Below are 25430 nucleotides of genomic sequence, written 5' to 3'. Positions count from 1 at the left end.
GATTGAATGGGATCTATTTTACTCATGATGTTTTTGAAATGCATTTTAAATGTACAACTTATTTACTTAAATTTAATTTGTATCAAGATTTGTGATTTTTACACCCATTGTCATTGTGTCAAGTTTATCGCAGTGAAGCAATATCACTCCTCGAGCTGCCCAATTCCCGTCATTTATTCTCTTCCATTTCACCCATGGCGATTTGCCAGCCGTGTAATGTTCCACGACGGTTGTAGCGAGCAAGGCCGCCACATCTCCCAGGCCTTGTGTTACACCGACCATTACTATCTGGCCTGCCTCCGCTACAAATTGGATGAACAGGCACTGACACATTTTCAATATTATTACATTAAACCAAGTGGATTTTGATTGATAACCTAATATGGGCCTAATGCAAAACATCAATCACGGCAAGTATATTAATTATTTAATATTGCGGCGTAATTCAGAAATCAATGCCGCTGCTGCTGCTGCTGGAAGGCACATGAGGAGGAAGAAGGGTGAGGACAACGAAAAGCCCCTTTAGAGCTCATGTTTTGTACTCATGGAAAAATGATAAACCTTCACTGTCTTGCTTCATGAAGTCAGGGCAACATTTAAAATAAAAGTGCCTGATTAAAAGCCATTCAAAAAGTTATTATGATGCCAAAAACAAAAGGAAAGAAGAAAGTGAAAGGATGCTGGTGGAGGTAAAGAGGAATGGGAGCGTTTCTGTGTCCCCCCTGTGTTAGATTGTTTCCCACTAATTGCGCTTCATTAGCGGATTACACACACTGTCACCACGGAAACAAATGTCTTGCTGACTGCCCGCCACGCTGTGTTTTGTCACAATGTAATCTAATTACATTACAGATGAAGTTGGCCTGAAGTGGTCGACTTTGTGCTGCCAAGAAAGCAAAAAAAGGCTTTCATGGTCAACCTTTTGACCCTTTATTTTCATCTCGGCTTCATATTTTCTTAATTTCCCTCAAGGGAATTTATGTATCCATTGATCTGTCGATTTTGAGCAAATAAACACCGGCTTCAACTGGAAGTCTCCGTTTTGCCCCTTGGGGCATAAAGAATAGTTATTGTAATTACTGGAGATTGCACTGGAGAACCTTCTTTCCTTGTTTTATTTTTTTATTTCTTGATTATTTTCTGCCATTTGTCTTTTTCTTTTCTTACTTTTAGCAGCTAAAAAAATGTTACACAGCTGTCAGACCTAACTCATCAAAATGATGTTGCTCTTTGTTATGGACATTATTCTTCACGAATGAACACCCGTGATCCGTTTTGAGCAGTTTTGTACATCTAAACATAAGCGCTTACCAAAGTCTCAGCCGACATCAGACAAACACGAATGGAGCCTGATTTTCAGCTGAGAAACATGTTTAAGACAAATATGGTCTTTTAATAGCCAATTTTGTACTGTCTTGAATTTGCATCGATGGAATGAATTGTGAGATAGCAGTGGCGGACCGTCAAACTCTGCAAAGGCTTCTCTGCTAACCTAAAAATATCTGAAACACAGACTGATGTTAACTATAATTTGTCCATGAATTCTTATTAAATTATTCCAAATTGTCTTTTCATTACTTTCCTCCTGTTGCGCTGCTTCCAGATGTGTGTTTTCGTATTTAAGCATTTAACCAATCATATTTCAGCCATCATTTGTTCCCACGGTCAGAAATCAACCTGGACGTCTTCACAATCAGTTCTGCGGGCCCTGTCGCATCAAATGTGTCGATCAAACTGTTGCATTAACCAATCAGATTTCGAGTTGGCAACCCAAAAGGGGTACCAACACCTTCTGGCAGGCGCTGGTCATTGTCTGAACTTTCGCAAACTATGATTGGCTCACCAACCATAGTTTGCAAAAACTGATCTTATTACTAGCGGCTAGTGACAATAGCATACTGGCCAGAGCTAGCACACTATATCAGCCGACAGCTTGTAAGCAAATACATTTTGTTGATTTAATAGCGGTTTTGTCAACCCACAATGGCTGAAGGAGAATAAATGGACCTGGTTGCAGATTTACTGTTGAAGCCATTTTCAAGATTTTTCAAGACAAAATGGACATCATTAGGAAAGGTCAGACTAGCAAAAGTACCAAATACCATTCCAATTTTATGAGGTTATCGTCTATGCTTGGCCATCCTTTGCCAATCATCTCCCCTGTAGTGTGAAAGAGCGACTTCTGACCCCATATCATCAATCCACACGTTGATGGTATAAACTCGAACAGTTTAATGACAGTATTTCTTTCTTCACAAGTTATTTCCTGCTAACTGTACCCTCAAGTACAGTACAGGACGTGTAGTAAATCACAGAACACTTTTTTACAGTGGCAGCTGTGGATTGATTCAGACGTAGCACTACTGAAGGCCTGGTAGTGACATGCATGGCCCGCCACTGTGAGATGAAATCTTGCAACGATTGTGCAGACTCTGGTCAATGGCGGACATTGTCGTGTGACATCTCGCCCGGCGCATATCGACATTTATCTGGTCGTCTGACAGCGCGACCGTTGTGATTGACAAGAAAAAAGAAGTTTCTCAAAAAAGCCCAAGTGATAGTTTGACTAGGCCATAAAATACAGTATAAACGATGAGTTTTCGGTATGAGACACCATCTATCTAAGCAAGCTACCACTCTTTCTAATCATACTTACTCAAATAATGGCACCTACTTTAATTATTACCATGTCACAGTTACAAAGTACAGTAAAGTCTCGTTATATCGATATTCAAGGGAGTCCGAAAAAATATCGATATAACCGGGACTATCGATATATCTGACCCTGTTTGCATGTAATTTTCTCCGTGCGTGCATAGAAATAGTATCGATATAACCGGGACTATCGATATATCCGATATCGATATAACGAAACTTTACTGTAGTTTTTTGGCATGTCGTCCTCTTGAACATATGAACGTCTCTTTCAAAATGGACAACCCCACTGAGGAAAAGGTTGAGCTGTGTCTTAATCTTGTCCACTTGACTGTTGCGGAGCCGATTTTAACTTACCCAAACTGCAGTGCCTACTAATGCACATAAATAGTCTAGGATAAGTTAAATTGACCCATTGCGTGTGGTGAAAATTTCACTTGACGTTATTTAAGATTTCTGATGATTCACAGAGCATTACACTGTGTTGACTGTTTCGTCATCATTTTTTAATATCAATTTTGATATCTTTTTATCATTCCATCAGACCTTATTTTAAATTAATGATGTGGGCATGACCACATTTATGGAGCCCAATGTGATAGGTGCATAGTGGGATGGATTTTTGGGAGGGATGGGGAAGGGCAGGTGAGGGCGGGGGTGTTAGACAGTATGTAATTTTAGAGATGGTATAGATTTACACTATGATGCTGCTGGCTGCATTAGCAACTGACGCCTGTCGATAAGCCTTCCCTTCTCTGCAGACACACACATGCACAAACACACACACAGAGTTCTCAGTAATAGGGAGCAGAGTTGGTTGGGGGTGCTGGGATCGGAGGCTGTTTGTATTCTCTTGATCTTTTGATTTCCACTGCTGCAAATTTGAAATATGCCAAAATTGCATCTATTATTTACTGCCAATTTGCGTTTCTCTTCCTCAACCTCACGTGAACGCACACATGCACACTCGCGAACACGCTTTCTGACTTGCTATTCTACTGCTACCTCTGTTTATGATACATTCTTTTCATTTTTCTGAGTAATTATAAACTTGATTATAGTTTTGTCATGATTTCTAACTTTCCATAGTTTCAGCCAGATTAAAAGAAATTGACTAGGGAAGAATTCTTGTACTTTTTGATACTCTTCTTGCATTTTATCCACGCCTTCTAAAGTTTATTCATCATTATCCCTTGTCATTGGTCAAAGCAGGGTTAAAAATAACATTGAAATGTTTAACTCATTCACTTCCAGATGTGCAAAAATATGTCCACTCCGTTGCCAGGTTTTTTGTCATTGTCACTCGAATTTCAGAACCTACAGAATATTGAGGTTTATGTCGACATAAACGTTCAATGCAGTGTAAGAAACCTTAGACTCTAGTTCATTCTTAAATTATATGGGTCTGGAGTTATATGAGCTTGAAAGGAGGGCGGCTATACAAAATACAACACTTAGCATACATGTTGATTTATATAGCCCCTTAAAAACAGCTGAAGCTGTAAGAAATTGCTAACATGGACAAAAGGCAAATGCAATGGAAAAAACATTGCCAGAGGTCTGACAAGCGCTTTATCGGCATCCCCTGCAAGAAAAAAACAAAACCCAAATGAATTTGGGAATGTCCAGAATACAATGCAATACATACATATTGGTTTATATAGCGCTTTAACAACAGCGGAAGCTGAAATAATGCACTGACATGGAAAAGGGAAATGTTGCCCCTTCTGGAAGAGGCCATGACCAACGCTTTATCGGCACCCAAACAAGATAAACAAAACCCAAACAAATTCGGGACTTTTTGTCTCATGTACGCCCATTTAACTGGTGAGAGGCATTTTGTAATTCATCAACGCCGTTGTAATTGTGGAACGAGCTAAAATGTTCAGAAATTAGTTTTTGAAGTGCGCTCGAATGTTGTCACTGGGTGTATCTATTGTGTGCATACATATGTATGCATTGGGTATAACATATGCACACCCTTGTCCAAATGCCATTTTTTGTGATTCGGTCAAGACAAATATTTTTCCCCACCATGACCTTTACCGCCTACAACTCAATTTTGAAAGGAATCCTTTCAAGAGGCGAAGTAAAAATAACAATTGAGAATGTAAGATATTAGCTGTGAATTTATGAATGTAATTTGCTTTCTGAAATTCATGAATTATTGCGTTTTGGAGCAATTGAGACACAATGTATTTAACAACATGTTGATTCCATCTCATTTGACCTGCTCTGGAAAGAACAACAGAATGGAAACTATGAGTAGTTGTGATTCATACACGCTGCTGTGATATTCTGCTGAAGACTTTGTTCTCATATAGTCAATGAAATCATGGAAAAAGGTAATCATCTTGTGTGAGTGAACTTTACTCATAGTTCGTATATGTCTCTTTATGTTACAGGGATGCTGTAAACCTGAAAGTAGGATTGGAACATCTGGTAAGTCCTGTTCGATAACACAAACACAACTGCTTAACTCATTCACAAATTTACTTGGGAATTGAAAATATGACGTAGAGCGCCATTCCCAAATGTGTTCGTTATTTTTTTCATGCTCAGGAGCCGATAAAGCGCTCGCCATGGCCTCTGGCAATGTTTTTTTTTTCCAAAAGGGGGCAGCATTTCCCTTGTATCCATGTGAGTGCTTTGTTCGAGCTTAAGCTGTTGTTCAAGCGCTATGTAAACCAATATGTATGTACAGTAAAGTCTCGTTATATCGATATTCAAGGGAGTCCGAAAAAATATCGATATAACCGGGACTATCGATATATCCGACCCTGTTTGCATGTAATTTTCTCCGTGCGTGCATAGAAATAGTATCGATATAACCGGGACTATCGATATATCCGATATCGCTATAACGAGACTTTACTGTATTGCATTGTATTTTCGACAGCCACCCTCATTTGAAGCTCATATAACTCCAGACCCATATAATTTAGGAATTAACTATTTATTTTCTGATGAAAGAAGAAAGTCTAAGGTTTCTTAAGCTGAATGAAATGTTTATCTACTCCTGAAACTCAATATTCTGTGGGTCCTGGAATTCAAGTGACAATGACAAAAAAAAAAACCCTGGCACTGGAGTGGACACATTTTTGCACGGCTGGCAGTGAATGAGTTAATTAAAATGAAGTTGATAGAGCGTCTTAACTTCAAATGATGATAACTGGCATAATCGTACCAATCAAATCTTCAAGTCTCCTGAAACACACGCGGGCACACTTGGTCTTCACTCGCATCAATGAATGTGAGTGCACGACCCAAAACTCTCTCATGGGGCAAAACCTTAAAATTTAATGTCCATTTCTGGACTTTCTTTCTCTCTTCCTTTAATATGAGGTCACAGTGCCATGCAACTGAGTGAAAAGGTTCTCACTCCTCTTTTTTGGGTGAGACAGAACCAAAGCTTTCCTTTTGGCCCCTTATTCCACAGGATGAATTATAGACGGGGGTCAGCAGGGGTCCTGGTTCTCGGCGGATGACGCACACCCTGGCCCCCTGCATACTAAATGACACACTTACACACACATGCACGCATTCACTCACACGCACTGACCGCACAACGCAAATGACCCTGAATCGGGCAAAATGACATCCGACCTCTACATTAACTCATTCACTGCCACACGATGTGCAAAAATGTATCCACTCTAGTGCCAGGGTTTTTGTCATTGTCAATCGAATGCCAGGACCTACAGAATATTGAGTTTTAGGACTACATACACATTCATTGCAGCGTAAGAAATTTTAGACTCTCTTCGTCCATCATCAAAAAAGAGTTAATTCGTAAATTATATGGCCGTTATCTGATCTTAAAATGAGGGTGGCTGTCCAAAATACAATACAATGCAATACATACATATTGGTTTATAGAGGGCTTTAACAAGCGCTAACATAAAAAAAAATGGAAATGCAGCCACTTGTGCAAGGGAAAAAACATTGCCAGAGTCCATGGCCAGCGCTTTATCAGTACCCAAACAAGAATGTAAGTGGTACTAATGACTAACCATAGTCAACAGTGTGTCTAGGGTGTGCCGCATTTTAAGGTGCATCGAATAAATGCCACACTTCACATTGAACCTTAGTTGCATACCAACATTCGGCCAGCCAGTTTAAAAAGAAAGAAAACCAGATCTGGCCCACGGGCCGTAGTTTGCACACCACTGCACAAGATGGAATTAAACTGAATGGAATACAACATAATACAAAACAATACAATATAGCTTTATTTATATGGGGGTTGGAACAATGAACTTTTAAAATTCTACGTTCAAGACATAAGCAAGCGTACATAAAGCGTTTCGGATAATAAGGCACCGTTTTGACATTTGAGATAATGGAATGCATTGAGCTGCACCTTTTAGTGGGGAAAATATGGTACATACAGTAAAGTCTCGTTATATCGATATCGGATATATCGACAGTCCCGGTTATATCGATTCTATTTCTATGCACGCACGGAGAAAATTACATGCAAACAGGGTCGGATATATCGATAGTCCCGGTTATATCGATATTTTTTCGGACTCCCTTGAATATCGATATAACGAGACTTTACTGTATATGTATATTGTATACATATTTTTTAATCCAGACAGAAATAATGAATCTGGAGGTGAGTCTGTATCCTTACACGTCCACTTGGATACGGGCTTCCTTCTTGATACTGAAATGTATGTGTTTGACACACTATGCGCAACAATCAGGCATCATGTTTATTTTGTTATTCATAGGATGGTTGCGCATTTTACACAGCGCAGATTTGAACAAGTACAGCCCACGGGGAATGCAAATATCCAATAATGCATAATTCCATAAAAAGCATTATGAATAATTCAAGGGGAGTTACATTAACAATATTAATCACTTTCTGTATAGCAATACTAAGTGAGCCTTCAGCACACAAGATGCACTCAGCGTAAATGGCTACGGGATGTTCAAGCTATTATACCCTTAGCTTGGAGTTATGAAGAGAAGTTTAAAGGGTATGTACATAAGTTAAGGATATGTACACTTATAATATTGTCAAAATACTGTACATGGTCTTTGGAGTCTTGATCCCCTTGTCTGTAATTTATATATTTATTTACACATTTGTTTTATTCTATAAATTGCTGATAGAAAAATATAATAACCAGTGTGTACAGCATTTTAAAAAAAACATTGAAACTTATGATATTTTGTTTAAACTCATTAGTCATTCAGGATAAAGTATAATGTACATTATAGTAATTAATCGTTTGAGGTACCTTGTGGACAAATACATTAATCTTTTTTTTTCTCTCACGATGTATTGTCAAATTATAAACCTTATGGGACGTGATTAAGCTGTATTGTGTTGCATTGGCATTCTGCCACTTTATTGGTCACAACTAATTTTGACAGTTATGTAATTTAAGCGTGTAAATGACTTAATTACACGGGCGTGTTGGAATATCACAACAAGAAATCCCACTTCCAGAGTGACCAGGTGGTGATGGATGCTGATGTGGGCAATATTTTACACATTTGATTGGATACAATGTTTTTCCGGTATATAAGGCACACCGAAAAGCCTTATTTTTTTTTCAAAAGATGACCGTGCCCCTTATACGCAGGTGCACCTTATATGTGAAGTCATATTGAGCCACAACAGGTGTCACAACGAGCCTCAGCAGCCACTAACTCAATTTCCCCCTGTAGAGGAAGTCGTGAGTCACCCCATCCTCTACTTTAGCACCTTATACGGTGGTGTGCCTTATATTTGAAAATATTTTACATATTATATTTGGAAAACTCTTTTCATTCATTGAAGGTGCACCTTATTGTCTGGTCCGCCTTATACAGTACAGTGAGACCTCAACTTACAAACTTAATTGGTTCCCAGACAGAGTGTGTAAGGCGAAAAGTGTGTATCTCAAAAAAAAAAATCCCATAGGAAACCATTAAAATGGGAATAATCCGTTCCCGGGTTTCCATAAAATATGCTTTTCAACTAACTAAGCCTTAAAACTACACACAACATATCTTATTCTATGTATAATAAATGTGCTATTGTATTGCAATTAAAGAAATACACTGCATTGTATCATAAAGTCACTTTATTTACATTTGTGATGGTCATTTATGGCTTGATGAAATGGCGTTGGAGGTCGAAGGTCAAAATTGAAATTGCTGAATTGCTGTTTGGAAAGAGAGGGGTATTACATGAGAACTGTAATTAAAGAAATAAACTGTGCTGTAAAATAAAGTTTTATTTACCTTTTTGATGGTCGTTGATGGCTTATGGAAGGAGAGTCACCTTCCATAAGGACTGTTGGTGCTGTTCGGTCGTGTGCTTCCGCCGAAGATCACGCCGCCAGCCGTGGTGGTGTGTATTATTAAAATAGTGCTTATTATAAGGTTTAATTTTCATAAATTTGACGTTTGTAAGTGTAAGTTAAGGTGTTTGTAAGTTGAGGTCTCACTCTATATGGAAAAGGTTTGAAAATGCACCATTCATTGGGGATGCGCCGTACACTCCGATGTGCCTTATACAGTGGGAAATACGGTAATTGAAATAGTGTAAAAGTCCCATTGAATCAGATAAAGCTCTGCAGGATGATGCCTTGGTGGAAGTGCGTCCTGGCAAAGTCAATGTAAAAATCTCCAGGAGCGCCACACAGAAGAGTCGACCTGCAATCTTTGACTGGTCCATTGCTTTTGAATCCAGACTGAAACTTCCGTCTTCAAAACTAACTTCTCTCCATAATTTTGCAACAAGGATGTAAAAATATGCAATTTGAAATGAATGATGCACATTGAGATCAGATTGACACATAGACAGACAATAATCCTGTCATGGAATTGAGACACTTACAAAAAAAAAAAATAGAAATTAGACATTGCATCAATTAGATTTGTGGAAATATGGTAATGCTTCTTTGACTGTCAGTCATAAGTGATAGTTGTTATTTTTGGATAGAGATCCTATTAGATTCGATTTTTAGGATGTCTAATGGGATTTTTAACAAACAAAAGATCATACGTCGCCGCGGCGGCAGCAATCCGAGTCATCATCACTTCCTCGCAGGCAGTCGGTTTTGATGCACTCGAGTATATTTTTAACATTACATTGCATTTTAACTTTTACATACACAGTGATAAAAACACACACCCGTTGCTTTATCGCCGTATATTTTAGAGCAAAACGTCTCGAGGAATTCAACCCCCACAACTGCGGCGGCGCGTTTGAATTTACGGGTGTGTTTATGCTTATGGGGAGATTGCACCCCGGCACTCAGCTGCCTGAGGAGCTCGGCGCTCTTGATTATGACTCGGGGCCGGGAACAGTAAATAATGTAAAGCATGTTTTCCCCCCTGAGGAAGACTTCTAGAAGTGTTCAAAATGTTGTTCCCTCTCAGTCGCTCACATAAACATCCCAGAAGATTTCCAAACAGGCATTTATGACTCTCGGCTGATGTACCGCTCTCCAGATGAGAGCGTCAACTCAACTAAGACTGAGACATATTATTCTTTTGGATCCTTGTCTTGAAACGGTTGGGAGTAAAACCATCACTCTCTTTTATTAATCAATCGGTATTGTTTGAGATTTCTTCTTAAGTGCAGTCTTATAACAGGAAGGCCTTCCAAAAATGTACTGGGATTTGAACGCTGTCCAAAACGTTTGAACAGTTCAGCGTGTCTTGATTTTGATTAGATGTTCCTCCTCCCTGTTCGTCATGAATTGTGCAGCGGTCTCAATGAGGAGTGAGTAGTTTAAGCCAAGGTGTCATTAACGTTTTAGCATCTCTGTCTTCAGTGGTTTTCAAGACGTTTATCTACTGTCTAATAAAACAAAAGAAAGAACTCCACAATGGGGGGAGTAATGATCCTTGATTGCTGAAATCACCATAATGAACACAAGAAGTGTTCATCACGGTGATTTCAGCAAGATGCCATTTTTTATGAGCATTGATTTTGGTCAAATTCATTTTGTGTATTCGATTGGTTCTTTCTTAAATTACACTGTTGTGGTTGAAATTGTTTTTAGGTCAACTACAAAGTAATCAATATTTGGATTTGTTTTTTTTTTAATTCAAGATCACAAAGTAAAATTGTGAGTGTGTCACTTTTAGATTGGATTGGATTAGCCTTTATTAGTCTCCCAGTGGAGAAATTTACATTTCACAGCAGCAAAGTGATGAGTGTAATAGGAAGGGAAATGAAGAAGTATAAAAAAAATACAGAGCTGCTGTAAAGGCAGCCATTCTCGCGGTGCAATCTTAAAGGAAAAAAAACAACTAAATAACAATGTGACACAACACAAATGACTCAATCATATAATCTTAATCGCTTTCTGCACCCTCTTTGTTGTATGAAGCAGTTGTAGATGAAAGAGGACAGGATCAAAGCATCCTTTTCACCAGTGGATCCGGGACATTATGGTGAAATGTGCACGTCTACTACAAACTAAATGTTGAAAGCAAACAGGAAGCTGCAGCATCAATTGACAAAAAGAGTCCCACGTAAATCCGCGTCAATTCCAAACCGCATCATTTCCACATAAGCATCCATTTTGCCATTCATGTTTATCACGCCTCTCCTTACAGATGTCACATATTCAGCTGCCAATATCTGCTATTATGGGTGTCTGTCACTAAATTATTCATCTATTATTCCAGTTTGAGATATCTATAACACCATTTTGAATAACGGCAGTATATAATTATTGAATTAATCCCTAATCTTGTACATGGATTCCCCCTCACAATTTGCATGACTCACATGCCCACTTGCGATGCTTTTCTCAAAAATTGTGCCCTTGCGGGAGGGGTTTCGATGAAGCCGATTGGTCAGTTATCTTGCATAAGTTTATTTGCATCAATACGAAGGATTTATAAAAATGATTGAATAATTCAGAGTGGAACCTCAATGGTAAAGAACTACTCGTATGAAGTGGGTGATATCAAATGTGACTAGATACAGTGAGACCTCAATTTACGAACTTAATTGGTTCCCAGACAGAGTGTGTAAGGCGAAAAGTGTGTATCTCAAAAAAAAAAAAATTCCCATAGAAAACCATTAAAATGGGAATAATCCGTTCCCGGGTTTCCTTAAAATATACTTTTCAACTAAATAAGCCTTAAAACTACACACAGCATACCTTATTCTATGTATAATAAATGTGCTATTGTATTGTAATGAAAGAAATACACTGAATTGTATCATAAAGTCACTTTATTTACATTTGTGATGGTCATTTATGGCTTGATGGAATGGTGTTGGAGGTCGAAGGTCAAAGGGAATTGCTGTTTGGAAAGAGAGGCGCATTACATGAGGACTATAATTAAAGAAATAAACAGCTGTAAAATAAAGTTTTATTGACCTTTTTGATGGTCGTTGATGGCTTATGGAAGGAGAGTCACCTTCCATAAGGACTGTTGGTAACTTAACCTCTGGTGCTGTTCGGTCGTGTGCTTCTGCCGAAGATCACTCCGCCAGCTGTGGTAGGTGTGTATTATGAAAATAGTGCTTATTATAAGGTTTCATTTTTATAAATTTGACGTTTGTAAGACGAAAAGTTTGTAAGTTAAGGTCTCACTGTATTACAATTGCTGCGCTATTAGTTATGATTGCATTCCACCAAAAAATAGCCACGTTATGGTGCCGTTGAGTGAGCAAATATAATTTGCATGCCAAAGAAATGTGTGTTTTATTGGCATATCTCGGCAGACTGCGTGAATGTGAGAGAACAAAGAGTAAAAACAGTGAAAATAATTGCTCCCAGTGCATCACGTTTAGCTATGTGCTTTTGTACAAAAGCGGTGAGGCAAGAGCACTTGAGTATGACTCCAATGATGCTTTGCTCTGCCCAAAAGAAGAAAAATCACAGCAAGAGAGGTAGCCCCGCAGCTGCTAATCACTCCATGCGGTTGATCCAATGGAACGGAAGAAAAAGCATGCCCCTTTATCGATACGTTACAACTCGTCATGATCGCAAGTACGCTTTGCAGCTCTGCTACAGTATTTTGCCAGGCACGGTGCCAAGGGACATGTAGAAGCACAAGAGTAAGGAGACAGCTGAGGGAGTGAGGATGGGATATGGAAGACTTCTTGGTGGAAAGTATTCTGAAACGAGAGCGCAGTCCGCCTCCGAGGTTAAAACATTTTACACCTACAAAAGAAATACAAAAACAAATAAAAACACCAACAGGCGAACTGAAACTGGAACAAAAAGTGATACAATCCTACACATGACAGCAAAATATGACTGTAGTGTTTTTTTTTTTAATCACATAATAGATTTTCACTCAGGCTATTACAAACTGTTAAGGCAGAATATTAAAAAAAATCTGCAATGATTAAAACATTGCCCAAATTTTGTATTAGTAGTGTTTAATCATATCAAAATCTGAATAAAGTATTCGGTTAGGATTTTTTTCTGAAACTTCAAAGCAACACATGTTAAAATCTGTATTAAGGAAGCTCTCGTAGGCCAAATGTAAATACAAAAAAATATATGCAATACATTGTCAAACGTGTTTCAAAATGAATTAAAACTAAGCCATGTAACCAATTAACTCATTCACTGCCAGACATGCAAAAATGTGCAGTCTCCAGTGCAAAAGGTTTTGTCATTGTCAATCAAATTGCAGTACCCACAGAATATTGAGTTTTAGGACTACATAAACTTTCAATGCAGCGTTTGAAACCTTAGATTCTCTTCTTTCATCAGAAAAAAAGTTAATTCCTAAATTGTATGCGTCTTGAGTTATATGATCTTGAAATGAAGGCGGCTATCCAAAATACAATTCAATACATACATTTTGATTTATATAGCGCTTTAACAACAGCTGAAGCTGGAACAAAGCGCTAACATGGAAAAAAGGCAAATACTGTCCCCTCGTGGAAGGGAAAAACATTACCAGAGGTCTGGCCGGCACTTTATCGGCACCCTCGCAAGGAAAACCAAAACCCGAACAAATTTGGGTATGGCACTCTACGTCATATTTTCATTTCCCGAATAACTTTGGCAATGGCAGTGAATGAGTTAATTTCCATTCCTATACAGTGGTATAAGGGCAAATGACAAACATCATGGAAAACCTTCTCGAACAAAACTCAGCTCAATGCATTTAAAGATTTTGTATACAGTTGATGTCAGGACACAGGCGTGTCATGCTTCTCACACCCATCTGAATTGAGCCATCCTTGATGGCATCCCTCGGTGAGTTGAAGAGTTCACTGAGACTAGTAACCCGGTTGTTCTAATGACAGATAGCGACAAGCAGCTGGAGAAGGCGCAGACTCGCTGAATGAAGTCCGACTTGGCACCACACTGAGAGTGCAAAACGTTTGGGAGAATTCTGTTTTTCTTCCCCCGACAATTACTCCCCCACCCCACTGCAAGGGAGAAAGAAGCAAAGACGTTTTTTGCAGAGATAACAAATCAGAGAAGGTTGGTCGGGACTGGCTGTTGATAATCAGTAAAACATTTCCATGCTTATTACACTAATGATTCCATAATATTTGATGTGACGTTGGCGGCGTGTCGAGCGTGAGGTGGCAGTGGGGGTTTCTCATCTGAACATCGCAGCTAAATGAAGGTGTAATTTCAGTGACCCTCCCACACCCCCTGCCCTCCTGCACCGACTTGGGCCAGGCCTTCTTGTAAATTGCATGTCATTCTGTTACACGAGCAATGAGACATCAGTGTGCGATACACACACACACGCTCACATACACACACACACACCTCTCGAGCTAGGAGGCCGAACCAAAGAAATATTCCCACAACACATAAAAACCACACACACACCTCTCCAGCCAGGAAGCCAAACCAAAGAAATGTCCCCACATCATACATATAAAAACCACACAAACACCTCTCGAGCCAGGAGGCCGAACCAAAGAAATGTCCCCAGAACACACATAAAAACCACACACACACACACACACACACACACACACACACACACACCTCTCGAGCCAGGAAGCCGAACCAAAGAAATGTCCCCAGGACACACATATAAAAACCAGACACACACACACACACACACCTCTTGAGCCAGGAAGCCTAACCAAAGAAATGTCCCCAGAACACACTTATAAAACACACACACACACACACACACACACACACACACACACACACACACCTCTTGAGCCAGGAAGCCAAACCAAAAAAATGTCCCCACAACACGCACAACACACATATAAACGCACTCACACACACCTCTCGAGCTGGGAAGCCGGACCAAAGAATTGTCCCCACAACACACATATAAAAAGTGCGTGCACACACACAAAACACACACACACGTGCACACACATTCCTGTTTCAAAGGGTTAATGAGGTCCGGATAACTCCAGATAAGGAGTGAGGACCACCGTTGCTGATACATTTAGAGAAGAACTCGTGTTACATTTGAACACTAAATGTCAACCCATTTCCCACTTCAACTTCTTTAAAAACAAAGAAATAAAAAGTGGACTTGAAATTGAAATAACAGCAGGAGTGAGGTTTCTGAATGGGTACATTAAAAGTCCTCATCCCTGTTGTGAATTTGGTTAATATATCGTGATATTTTGTGATATGAACGTTTTCCTGTCATTAACCACGCACCCACACATAAACACACACAGTGAGTAAAAAGTGTGTGTCTCCAAGTGAAATGAAATTACACACCAAAAAATATTTTTGGGTGAATTTGTGAGAACCTCTTTGAAACTTAAACAGATGCATATATAGAAGCCTTTAGAGTGAAAAACTTGTGAGGACCGGCCAAAAGGTCCTCACTTGTCAACAATGTCCTCACTACATATGGTATAACATGCTGCTGGTCCTCACAAGACCAGTCATACAAACACACACACCTCTCAAGCTAGGAAGCCAAACCAAAGAAATGTCCCCAAAACGCAGATATTACCCCCTCAAACACACACACATACATACACAACATGCACGACTCTCTTGATCTTCATCATCTATCTATATATATATAGTGCCCCTGCCAAAAAAAAACCTCAAAATCTCTAAACAAAAGAACAATTACATTCATTTCCAAATGATGACATTACGTTTGGTGCGATGGTGTCATATATCAAAGTGTTGAGAATGACTCCCTTACTGTATGTGCTTCATCTTAATGCTATCGCTGCATGTCAAGGGCATGGAGGAAATTAAATCGGAAAGTGCAGATAGACCAAAGAAGATATTATCTCTGGATGATTGCAGTTTTGATAGGTATTGCCGTGAATTTCATTTTCTCTGGATGGAGAGGAGATGAGTTAGCCTGCAGATTTGCTCATTTTTCTTCTCCGTGATTTATGTGAGTTGAATGGAAGCCTTCCCCCTGCAGACCCCCAACCGCCACCTTTGTCAAGACCATCTACATACACGTGCAGACAGTCCTTTGAGTTGCATCTTGTTTGCGGCGGTTTACAAGCGCATATATTCATACTTTTCATGGAGGCTGGCGGTTAGTAAACCGCAGTATTTTGCCGTTGTGTGTTAACGCGTGCTAGTATGTGTGTGGTGAGGTAGCAGAGAGCGATCAGAGGAGAAGAAACATTCCGGGGAAGACGGGCGGGAGAGTGTCATTACTCAGACTTGTTTACATTCTAAATACCTAATGAAATCTTCTTGGTAATAATGAAGGGAATAAAAGTTTGGGAAATTGTAAAAGTGGTGAAGTTTGAGAAATGAGGCCCGACCCGTGAAATAGCATTTGGGGGTAGAAAACGACATTATTATGCACCGCTCCTGCCTGCCTGAGACATGAAGATGAACTACTGGTGGGCCATAAAATGCTGTTAGCCCGGGCCTCAAGTATGGCACATTGTAAAAGAGCCCCGATGCCATATTGACAATATATATAAAAGTATAGCCATACACAACATTATTTTTCATATACGATGAGCTCCGAAACAGAAGCTTCTCCCCCATCCAACACAGATTTTTTTTTCTTTTTTACCCCCCTCTCTATAAAATATCTAAATAAACATATTGTCATGGAACCCATCTCTGCCCTGATCTTATAGACCTTGATATTAAAAACAGAAATATTACATTTTCTTGGAGCTCTATTTTCTCCTGTCCTCTTTTGCCTGTGGCGTAGATCCGTTTGTCGGGGCGGAGGAAGATGAGGCAGTGGAAGGCCTTTGCTATATTATGCCATATAATGAGATGACTATTGAGTATCAGCTCCACTATAAAGAGATGTAGTATACGGGACCTGTGGACCATTATTTTCTGTCAATAAGCAGTTGCAATATAGAAGTAATGGTCAAAGCAGTGCAGCATTAAAGGACAACCGACGTCACTTTTTTCTTTCTTAACTGACATCAGAAAGACGTTTTATAGCATCTAAAATACCCAAAACACACAGTATATTTTTAGTCAAATGCAAAACACCAATAAAAATTACTTAAAGTGTCCAAAATCTGCAAAAAAATGAGCTGAATTGGGCATTTTCAGAAAGTCCCGCCCCCAGTTCGTGACGTCACGCCAAGACGTCTTGCATTGCTAGTGAATAAAACAATGGGTTCAGATTCGGAGAATATGCTTTCTTGTTACACATCCAGTTATGAATATAATTCAAATAGTTCTGAAGAGGAAAGCATACATGTTTGCAATCGATCAAAGAATTTATTTGTGCCATTTTGAGGCAACATTGGGGGGAAATCTCTCACCCAAAAGAAGAGGCACAAAATGGCGACCTACTGTGGCCACCTCCATTTCCACAGGCTGATAAATTCCTTATATGGCGCTTGGACGTCCTCTTCTGGCGGCTTTTTGGTGCAACACGAGGTCCCGAGACCAAACAAGTGCAGCAAAATACATTGACGTGATGGAAGGACTGCTACAATGCGTCATTTTTTCGGTCAGGGGCGTTCCTTTAGTGACGTCACGTACAGACTCGTCACCAACTCAAAAACAAGACTTCCTGAATATTCAGCGCGAGTCTTAAAACGTAAAATATAGCTATATGCGGTGGAATCTTATTAAAATACACTCAGTAGAAGTCATTTGAAGGCATTTTACAAATTATGGACACAACTTGTCCAGAGACGTCGGTTGTCCTTTAAAATTGATGTTAAAGTCTATGGTACGATGAGCATTCTTTCCATCAACCTTATGTGATGAGCATACAGTTATACCACCGTAATCCAACCTTGCTTGATTTTTAAAACAGAATTTCTCATGATGAAGAAACACATTGGTTTGATCAGTGTTCTCTGCTTTTGCGGAAGCCCATGTACACACTTTCCCATATGCATTTTTAGAATATCATCATCATCTAATATCAAGATACTTATTTTTATTGCTTTTGTCTTTGGCAGCCGTTCCACGCATAAAACAAAATCAAGCATTTACTGTATTTTCCATTGTATAAGGCGCATCGGAGTATAAGGTGCACTCCTAATGAATGGTGTATTTTTGAACTTTTTCCATATATAAGGCGCACCGGACTGTAAGGCACACCTTCAATGTATGCAAAACATTTCCAAATATATTATATATAAATATCAAAAGATTTTCCAAATATAAGGCAGACCACATTATAAGGCGCCACAGAAGAGCCGGGGGGAAAAAAAAAGTTAATTCCTCAGTCACATGGGTCTGGAGTAATATGAGGTGCAAGTGGGGTCGGCTGTACAAAAGGCAAATGCTGTCCCCTCGTGGGAGGTAAAAACATTGCTGGTCTGACCAGCGCTTTATCAGCATCCCCGCAAGAAAAACCAAAACTCGAACAAATTTGACAATATCAATTTATCAATTATGTTTTCAATTCCCGAATAATTTCAGGAGTGGCAGTGAGATTGAGAAAGATTGAAGGCTTTTAGTTGCACCTTATAGTGCGTAAAATACGGTAACTTTACAAAACATTGGTTGGCGATGTACTCTTCTGACAATTAATCTTCCATTTGTGCTAGAAAAGTCACGTTTGGGGGCAAGTGTTGGTGTCTTTGTGCGTTGAACTTGGATTGAACAACATTTTGACAGACGAATATTTTTGTTCAATCGTGTCACGTTTCAAGTGTGCTGAAAAATCCATGCAAAGATCATACAGGAGAACCTCAGTGGAAAAACGCAGAGGTGTTTGCAATTCCGAACTATGAATATTTGGTGTTCCACTGTAACGAGAAATTAAATTCGGAAAATGAAGACTTTCAAACCCTGCTCTCTTTTGACATTGAAGTTGCCGAGCAGACTTTTGCTGAAGGACATGGATGCTGCAGTATTTATTTATTTATTTTGTGAGTGTCCTCACTGCTTGGTCATTCCGCTATTACATCCAGCGAGGTCCTTTCCATTTCCGTAAAAGTGTGAAGGAGCAGCAGCAGCGTTCAAAAAAAGTTGATGGATGCCCCACTCAGGCTCCATTTCAATTATTCATGCATGACTCAGGGTCCGAGCTCTTGGCCCGCACAAAGGAGGAGGAAGTCCGGTCAACCAGCGCTCGCCGACCTTACCGCAGCGTTGACAGACTTATTTTGTTGAGCCTAAGTGCCCTGCGTCTGTCCTATTAGTCGAAAATAAACACAAGCCATTAGTCAAATAATTAAGCATCACTCGACTGAGTAAAAACAATGCCACATCTGCGCATAGCGTAGCACGGCACACAGGAAACATCGTCTATTTAGAATGGTGAGCTGGTCCAAGAGATTATTATTGTTATTATTAGGCCCGAGGCTGACTAGACAAAGCAGGGCATGCTGGGTCGGCGGATGGACAAAAGCGGCAAAGAGCAAACGCAGAGCAACAGAAATGGATCCTAACACATTTGTGAGGCCCCTCTGCCAAGACCAATAATTGTTTTATTATTTTATTTATTTTTATTGACTTGCTTGTGTCAATTATACGGGGCCACAACATTAGATACTCCTCGACATTGAAGGACTATTTTGTTTTGCTCTCTAAACATTTTTGTTAACCCCCGACGTGATGCATATCTTCCAAAAAGTTACATTTTTGACTCATAGAGCCACATACCTTTATTTCCCATGTCTTCATGAAGTTGGCATTAATTTGGCTTTGCTTGATCGGCAGATACCCTGTCATAAAAGTACCGTATTTTCCAGTGTATAAGGCGCACCGGAGTATAAAGTGCACCTTCAATAAATGGTGTACTTTGAAACGTTTTCACATATAAGGCGCATCAGACTATAAGGCGCACCCTCAATCAATGGAAAACTTTTATTTGGAAAAGTTATCCAAATATAAGGCATACTACATTATAAGGCGCTGGAGTAGAGGCTGGGACTTCTAGAGACTACTTCTTCTAATAAGGAAAACTTAGTCGGTGGCTGCTGACAGTTGTTGCGAGACCTGGTTTGGCTCAACATTACTTCACATATAAGGCCTTTTGGGTGCGCCTTATACATCGGAAAATATGGTAATTAAATATATAAATAATATATATTATATATATATAAATAAATAATTACATGAAGAAATACTGTATTTTCCTGTGTATAAGGTGCACCAAAGTATAAGGCCCACCCCCAATGAATAGTGTATTTTCAAATCTTTACCATATATAAGGAGCACGGGACTATAAGGATCACCTTCAATGAATGAAAACCATTTTCTAAATATAATCTCTATTTTTTTCAAGTTTTCCAAACATAAGGCATTGTAAGGCGCTACAGTAGAGGCTGTGGTTATGCACTACTTCTTCTACTGGGGGAAATGGAGTCGGTGACTGCTGACAGGAGTTGCAAGACCTGATATGGGTCAGTATATTACCTCACATATGAGGCGCACCTGCGTATGAGGCGCAGGATCATCTTCTGAAGAAAATAAAGTCCTTATACACCGGAAAATACGGTACACACAGTAAATAAACAAAGACACACAAACGTCTTGGAATTGATGGGTTAAATTGTCCCATCACATGCAGATGTTTGTGTGTGTGTGTGGTTCAAGAATCCAACGGGTCTTTTTCCCAAGGCATAATAGCAATTGGAAATTTCAGCTGTCGAGCACCACCAGTCAATGTGGAGCGCGATGCGCAATGTCACCTGCTACCGGGGATACATACACGCACACACCACATTAAGTGTCCCTTCATGTGTGTTTCGTCTCGGATGTCGCAGCCTGACATTGCTGCATTAAAGCGGGTCATTATATTTCCCTGCCATCGGGAAGTGACGTTTTTACAAAGTGACAAGTTTACAGTTTGATAAATCAGATTTTTTTTCTCTCTGCTGTGGGTGAGGAGGAGGTGTGTTGTGCTGGGAACGAAAAGAGCTTAGTTGTCTATGTAGGAGGAGGAGGAAGGGAAAATGGGAGGTGGGGGTGTTGGAAAGAGGGGCTGCCTGTCAGCGACACCCCAACCCTGCTGTCTAAATGATGCTCCCAGGCAGCGGTTTCAGATCCCATCCCCATTAGCATTTAATTTCTCTCTAATCCTACACACAGTTTCTGCCGCTGTATGGTAACAAGGGTCGCTGTGCCATTGCACAAAAAAAGCCTCCAAGTGCAATCCCCCATCTGCCCCCCCCCCTTTTTTTAATGGCTCCACTCACAATCCTTACCATCATTCTTCCTTGACAATTAAGATCCTCAAATCGAATCGCGCAGATATTGCGATTACAGCGAGGTTGAATGTAGGGGCGATGGGGATTGTGTCCCCCAACACAACTGGCAAAGCACAAACGTACTGTAGCTTCCCTGGTTGACTCGTACCCGCTAACAGACGCAGAGCCAATAGAAAGTGCGGAGCGGCTGTGATCTTCAAATACGCTGTGCGTCCCGTCAAACCACTCTCACAAGACTTGTTGCAATACCTTTTGTTTTCTCTCTCGAAATTTCCCTTCATCTCCTCATTATTGATCCTCCCTGGTGTGCTCAGGGCGCGTTTTTTTTTCCTTCTACGAATAGGATTGTTTTTCCATTCCGGCAGGCTGCCGATACCAACAGGGCAGAAGTTGTCCCCTGGTAATCGGCGATGATAGTTTAAGGGAGCGTTCCGGCTAATGGTCGCGGTTAAAGATGATCTTGGGTAAAATATAGCGCTACCAAGGGGGAGCCAGCATCTTTCCAAGTAGATTACATCGATAAAAGTTGTGTCCGCCTGGCGCTTGTCTGTGCTGTCATGAACAGGCCTTTGTGACATGTCACTAAACACTTGGTGGATTATTATCAAGGAGGGTGATGTACACAATAAGGCTTGAACAATGTAAGATTTTTTTCTTCTCCACTACGACCTGGACAAACTAAGTTGGATAAGTCCTGCTTAACTCATTCACTGCTAGACAATGTGCAAAAAAAGTGTCCACTCCAGTGCCAGGGTTGCAGCGTAAGAAACTTCAGACTTTCTTCTTTCATCAGAAAAAAAGAGTGAATTCCTAAACTATATGAGTCTGGAGTTATCTTCTTTTCCTTTCGGCTTTTCCCTTCAAGGGGTCGCCACAGCGAATCAGTAAACTCCATCTTCAGAGGTATGATACTAACTAACCAATAAGCGCTAACATGGACAAAAGGCAAATGAAAAAAAAAAAAAAACATGGCCAGAGGTCTGACCAGCGCTTTATTGTCACCCCCGCAAGAAAAACCAATTCGACACATCAAATTGCTGCTGTGGAATGCAAATTTCGCCATTGTGGGACTATTAAAGCCTTTCTGATTCTGATATTATCAATTTCCTCAAAAATTCGGGGATGGCAGTGAAGTCAAAGTCAGCTTTATTGTCAAATACGCTAATATGCATGACATGAGTTCAGCAAGTTAAAAGACCTCTAAAAATTGATTCGTTGACTAATCGGTTTACGCCTTTAGTACATGTTTGAGTCATTTACATATTTTTTCTGCCCTCACAGACACCAGCGGAGCAGGCTAAGTGTCGAATGCAGCTGGTCCTGCAGGCTGCAGGTAAGATCCTAATTTTCTTTTCACTCCTCTCTGGACCTGAATGACAAAGACGATATAAAAAAACGATATACCGTATTTTCCGGTGTATAAGGCACACCCCAATGCCTTTATTTTCTTCAAGAGATGACCCTCGCGCATTATATATGAATTAATATTGAGCCACAACAGATCTTGCAACGACTGTCAGCAGTCACGACAGTCACGACAGTCATTTCTCAATGAAGAAGAAGTCGTGTGTAACCCCAGCCTCTACTGTAGAGCCTTATAATGTACTGTGCCTTATATTTGGAAAACTTTTTATCTATTTTTATATTATATTTGCAAAACTGTTTTCAATCATTGAAGGTGCCCCTTATATAGTTTTTTTAATACACCATTCATTGCAGTGTGCACCTTATACTCTATTGCCCAGAAACACCTGAAAATATTTTTTTTCACAAGCAGCATACGACAGGCAGAAATTGACTATGTAGAAAGATGTCTTCACATTTACAGTCATGCACCCACACACGCACACACACGCACACACACACACACACACACACACACACACACACACACACACACACACACACACACACACACACACACACACACACACACACACACACACACACACACATAGCGCAGTCCTGCTCTAATTTCACCCCAGGAAATATATGAAAGAGGTAGGCGCCCATACATCATATGCGAATCGCACGTACATTCACACGCATATACCGAAGACCAGATCTTATGCCTAAAAGCAGGTTGCCGAGCAACAGTTGCCTCCATTCGCATCTTTTGGGATGCTTTTGACCAACTGAAAAATAACATTGTGTTCAGGTTTTCAGGGTCTAATGTGTAGGGCCTACACATTAGATTATTATTATGATTACTCAATGCCTACACTGGAGGCATTGAGTAATACAGTGTAGGCATTGAGTAATAATAATAATACATTTCATTTATAAGCACTTTTCAAAACTCTCAAGACACTTTCCAGTCACAGTATAGGTTTTTCTGTGGGTAAGCAGCGGCTAGCACGACTAAATTGAATTTATAGTATGTGGATCCTAAAAAGGACTCTCATTTGCTTCTTTTTTTTTTCTTGAAAAAAAGTTGGCTATTCTGTGTGGTCCAAAGTGAAACTGAGCCACCTTGCTGTGACAAAAAGAGGCTTCAATCATGATCTGAGTCTGGGTGTCTCAGACCTGCTGTAAAACCACACCTCGTCAATTACAGCTTGTTCAGTAACTTTATTCAGTCATCCCCTCCCCTACCAGCCCCCCCCCCCCCCCCCCCCCCCCCCCCCCCCCCCAGCCCACGTTACCGCCTGTCTTTGTTGCAGTCCTGGGCAGACATGGAAACAGGGAGGGATGGAGGGGTAGCAGGAGGCAGCAGATGTTGCGAGGTTGTGTGAATGTTAATATCCTGACGTGGCCGTGGAGCTTAAGCCGCCTCCTCCTTCCCTCCATTCCTCTGTGAGCGCCCGCCAGGCTTTCTCTCCCGGGGTCTCCTGACATCCTTGAAGCCCGCGGCTCTCCTCTTCTCTCCTCCGATGCCCCCTCCACCCTCCCCGCCCTTATTCCCCTCCCGCCTTTTGTCCGTCTATGGACTCTCTCTAGTCACTATAGAGCAGATCATCCCATAGCTAAAGCGGATAAGGCCTTTGTGTCGGGGGGCTTTGCGGACCTGTAATGAGCCCTCTCGGCTGGCCCGCTGGCCTGCTTAGGGCTCACTGGGGGCTTTAAGTGTGTGTGTGTGTGTGTGTGTGTGTGTGTGTGTGTGTGTGTGTGTGTGTGTGTGTGTGTGTGTGTGTGTGTGTGTGTGTGTGTGTGTGTGTGTGTGTGTGTGTGTGTGCGTGTGTGTGTGTGTGTGTGTGTGTGCGTGTGTGTGTGTGTGTGTGTGTGTCTGTCTGTGTGTTACGGTGTGACAGTGTATTTGGATTATGAGGAGTGGGGTATCATGGCTCCCAATGAAAGAGCTGTTCGGATATGCTTATGAGTCATTTTCTGCGTGGCCTACATATCAAATACACATATGTGCATTCCAGCTCAACCACATGTGACACATTTCTTAATTAACTTAGTTTGATTACCTTATTTTCTGGTGTATAAGGCGCACCGGAGTATAAGGCGCAACCCCAATGAATGGTGTATTTTTAAACTTTTTCCATATACTGTACTGTATATATAAGGCACATTGGACTATAGGTGTGCAATGTACTATAGACTATAGAGAATAGCAGTGAATGAGTATATAAAAATACCGGACAATAAGGTGCGCCTTATAGTCCGTTATTTTTATTAACTCATTCACTGCCATTCCCCAAATTTATTCGGGACTTGAAAATACGACGTGGAGCGCCATTCCCGAATTTGTTCGGGTTTTGCTTTTTCTTGCGGGAGGGGAGGGGGGCGATAAAGCGCTGATCAGACCTCTGACCATGTTTTTCCCTTCCACAAAGGAGCAGCATTTGCCTTTAGTACAGCCGCTCCCACTTGCACCTCACACTATTGCAGACCCATATAACTTAGAAATTAAATGAAAGAAGCAAGTCTGAGGTTTCTTACGCTGCGTTGAATGTTTATATTGTCCTAAAACTCAATATTCTGTGGGTCCTGGTATTTTGATTGAAATGTACCCTATTTTCCAGCATATAAGGGACTATAAGGCGCACCCCCAATGAATGGTGTTTTCTCAAACTTTTTCCATATATAAGGTGCACCAGACTTTAAGGCGCACCTTGAATGAATTGAAAAAAGGTTTCCCAAATTTAATTATATGAATATATAATGCCATCCATCCATCTCCCTTACCGCTTATTCCTCATTAGGGTCGCCGGGGGTGCTGGAGCCTATCTCAGCTGTCTTCGGGCACGAGGCGGGGGACACCCTGAATTGGTTGCCAGCCAATCGCAGGGCACACAAAGACAACAGTCAC

General features: G+C 40.6%; 1 protein-coding gene across 2 annotated transcripts in view; it reads left to right on the top strand.

The window, feature by feature from the left end:
• rsrc1 (arginine/serine-rich coiled-coil 1) overlaps positions 1-25430 on the top strand; it is a 132685-nt gene that overhangs the window by 44265 nt on the left and 62990 nt on the right. For both annotated transcript variants that reach the window (XM_089013252.1, XM_089013251.1), the window contains exons 5-6: positions 5061-5097; positions 22454-22505. In XM_089013252.1, coding sequence (XP_088869378.1) covers positions 5061-5097; positions 22454-22505 — 89 coding nt within the window. The remainder of the gene's footprint in view (positions 1-5060; positions 5098-22453; positions 22506-25430) is intronic.

Source organism: Hippocampus bargibanti, linkage group LG14 (assembly GCF_051943395.1).
Source record: "Hippocampus bargibanti isolate YZ-2025 linkage group LG14, ASM5194339v1, whole genome shotgun sequence".
Lineage (NCBI taxonomy): Eukaryota > Metazoa > Chordata > Actinopteri > Syngnathiformes > Syngnathidae > Hippocampus > Hippocampus bargibanti.
The sequence above is the reverse complement of the archived record's forward strand: the minus strand, read 5'-3'. Positions and strand labels throughout refer to the sequence as shown.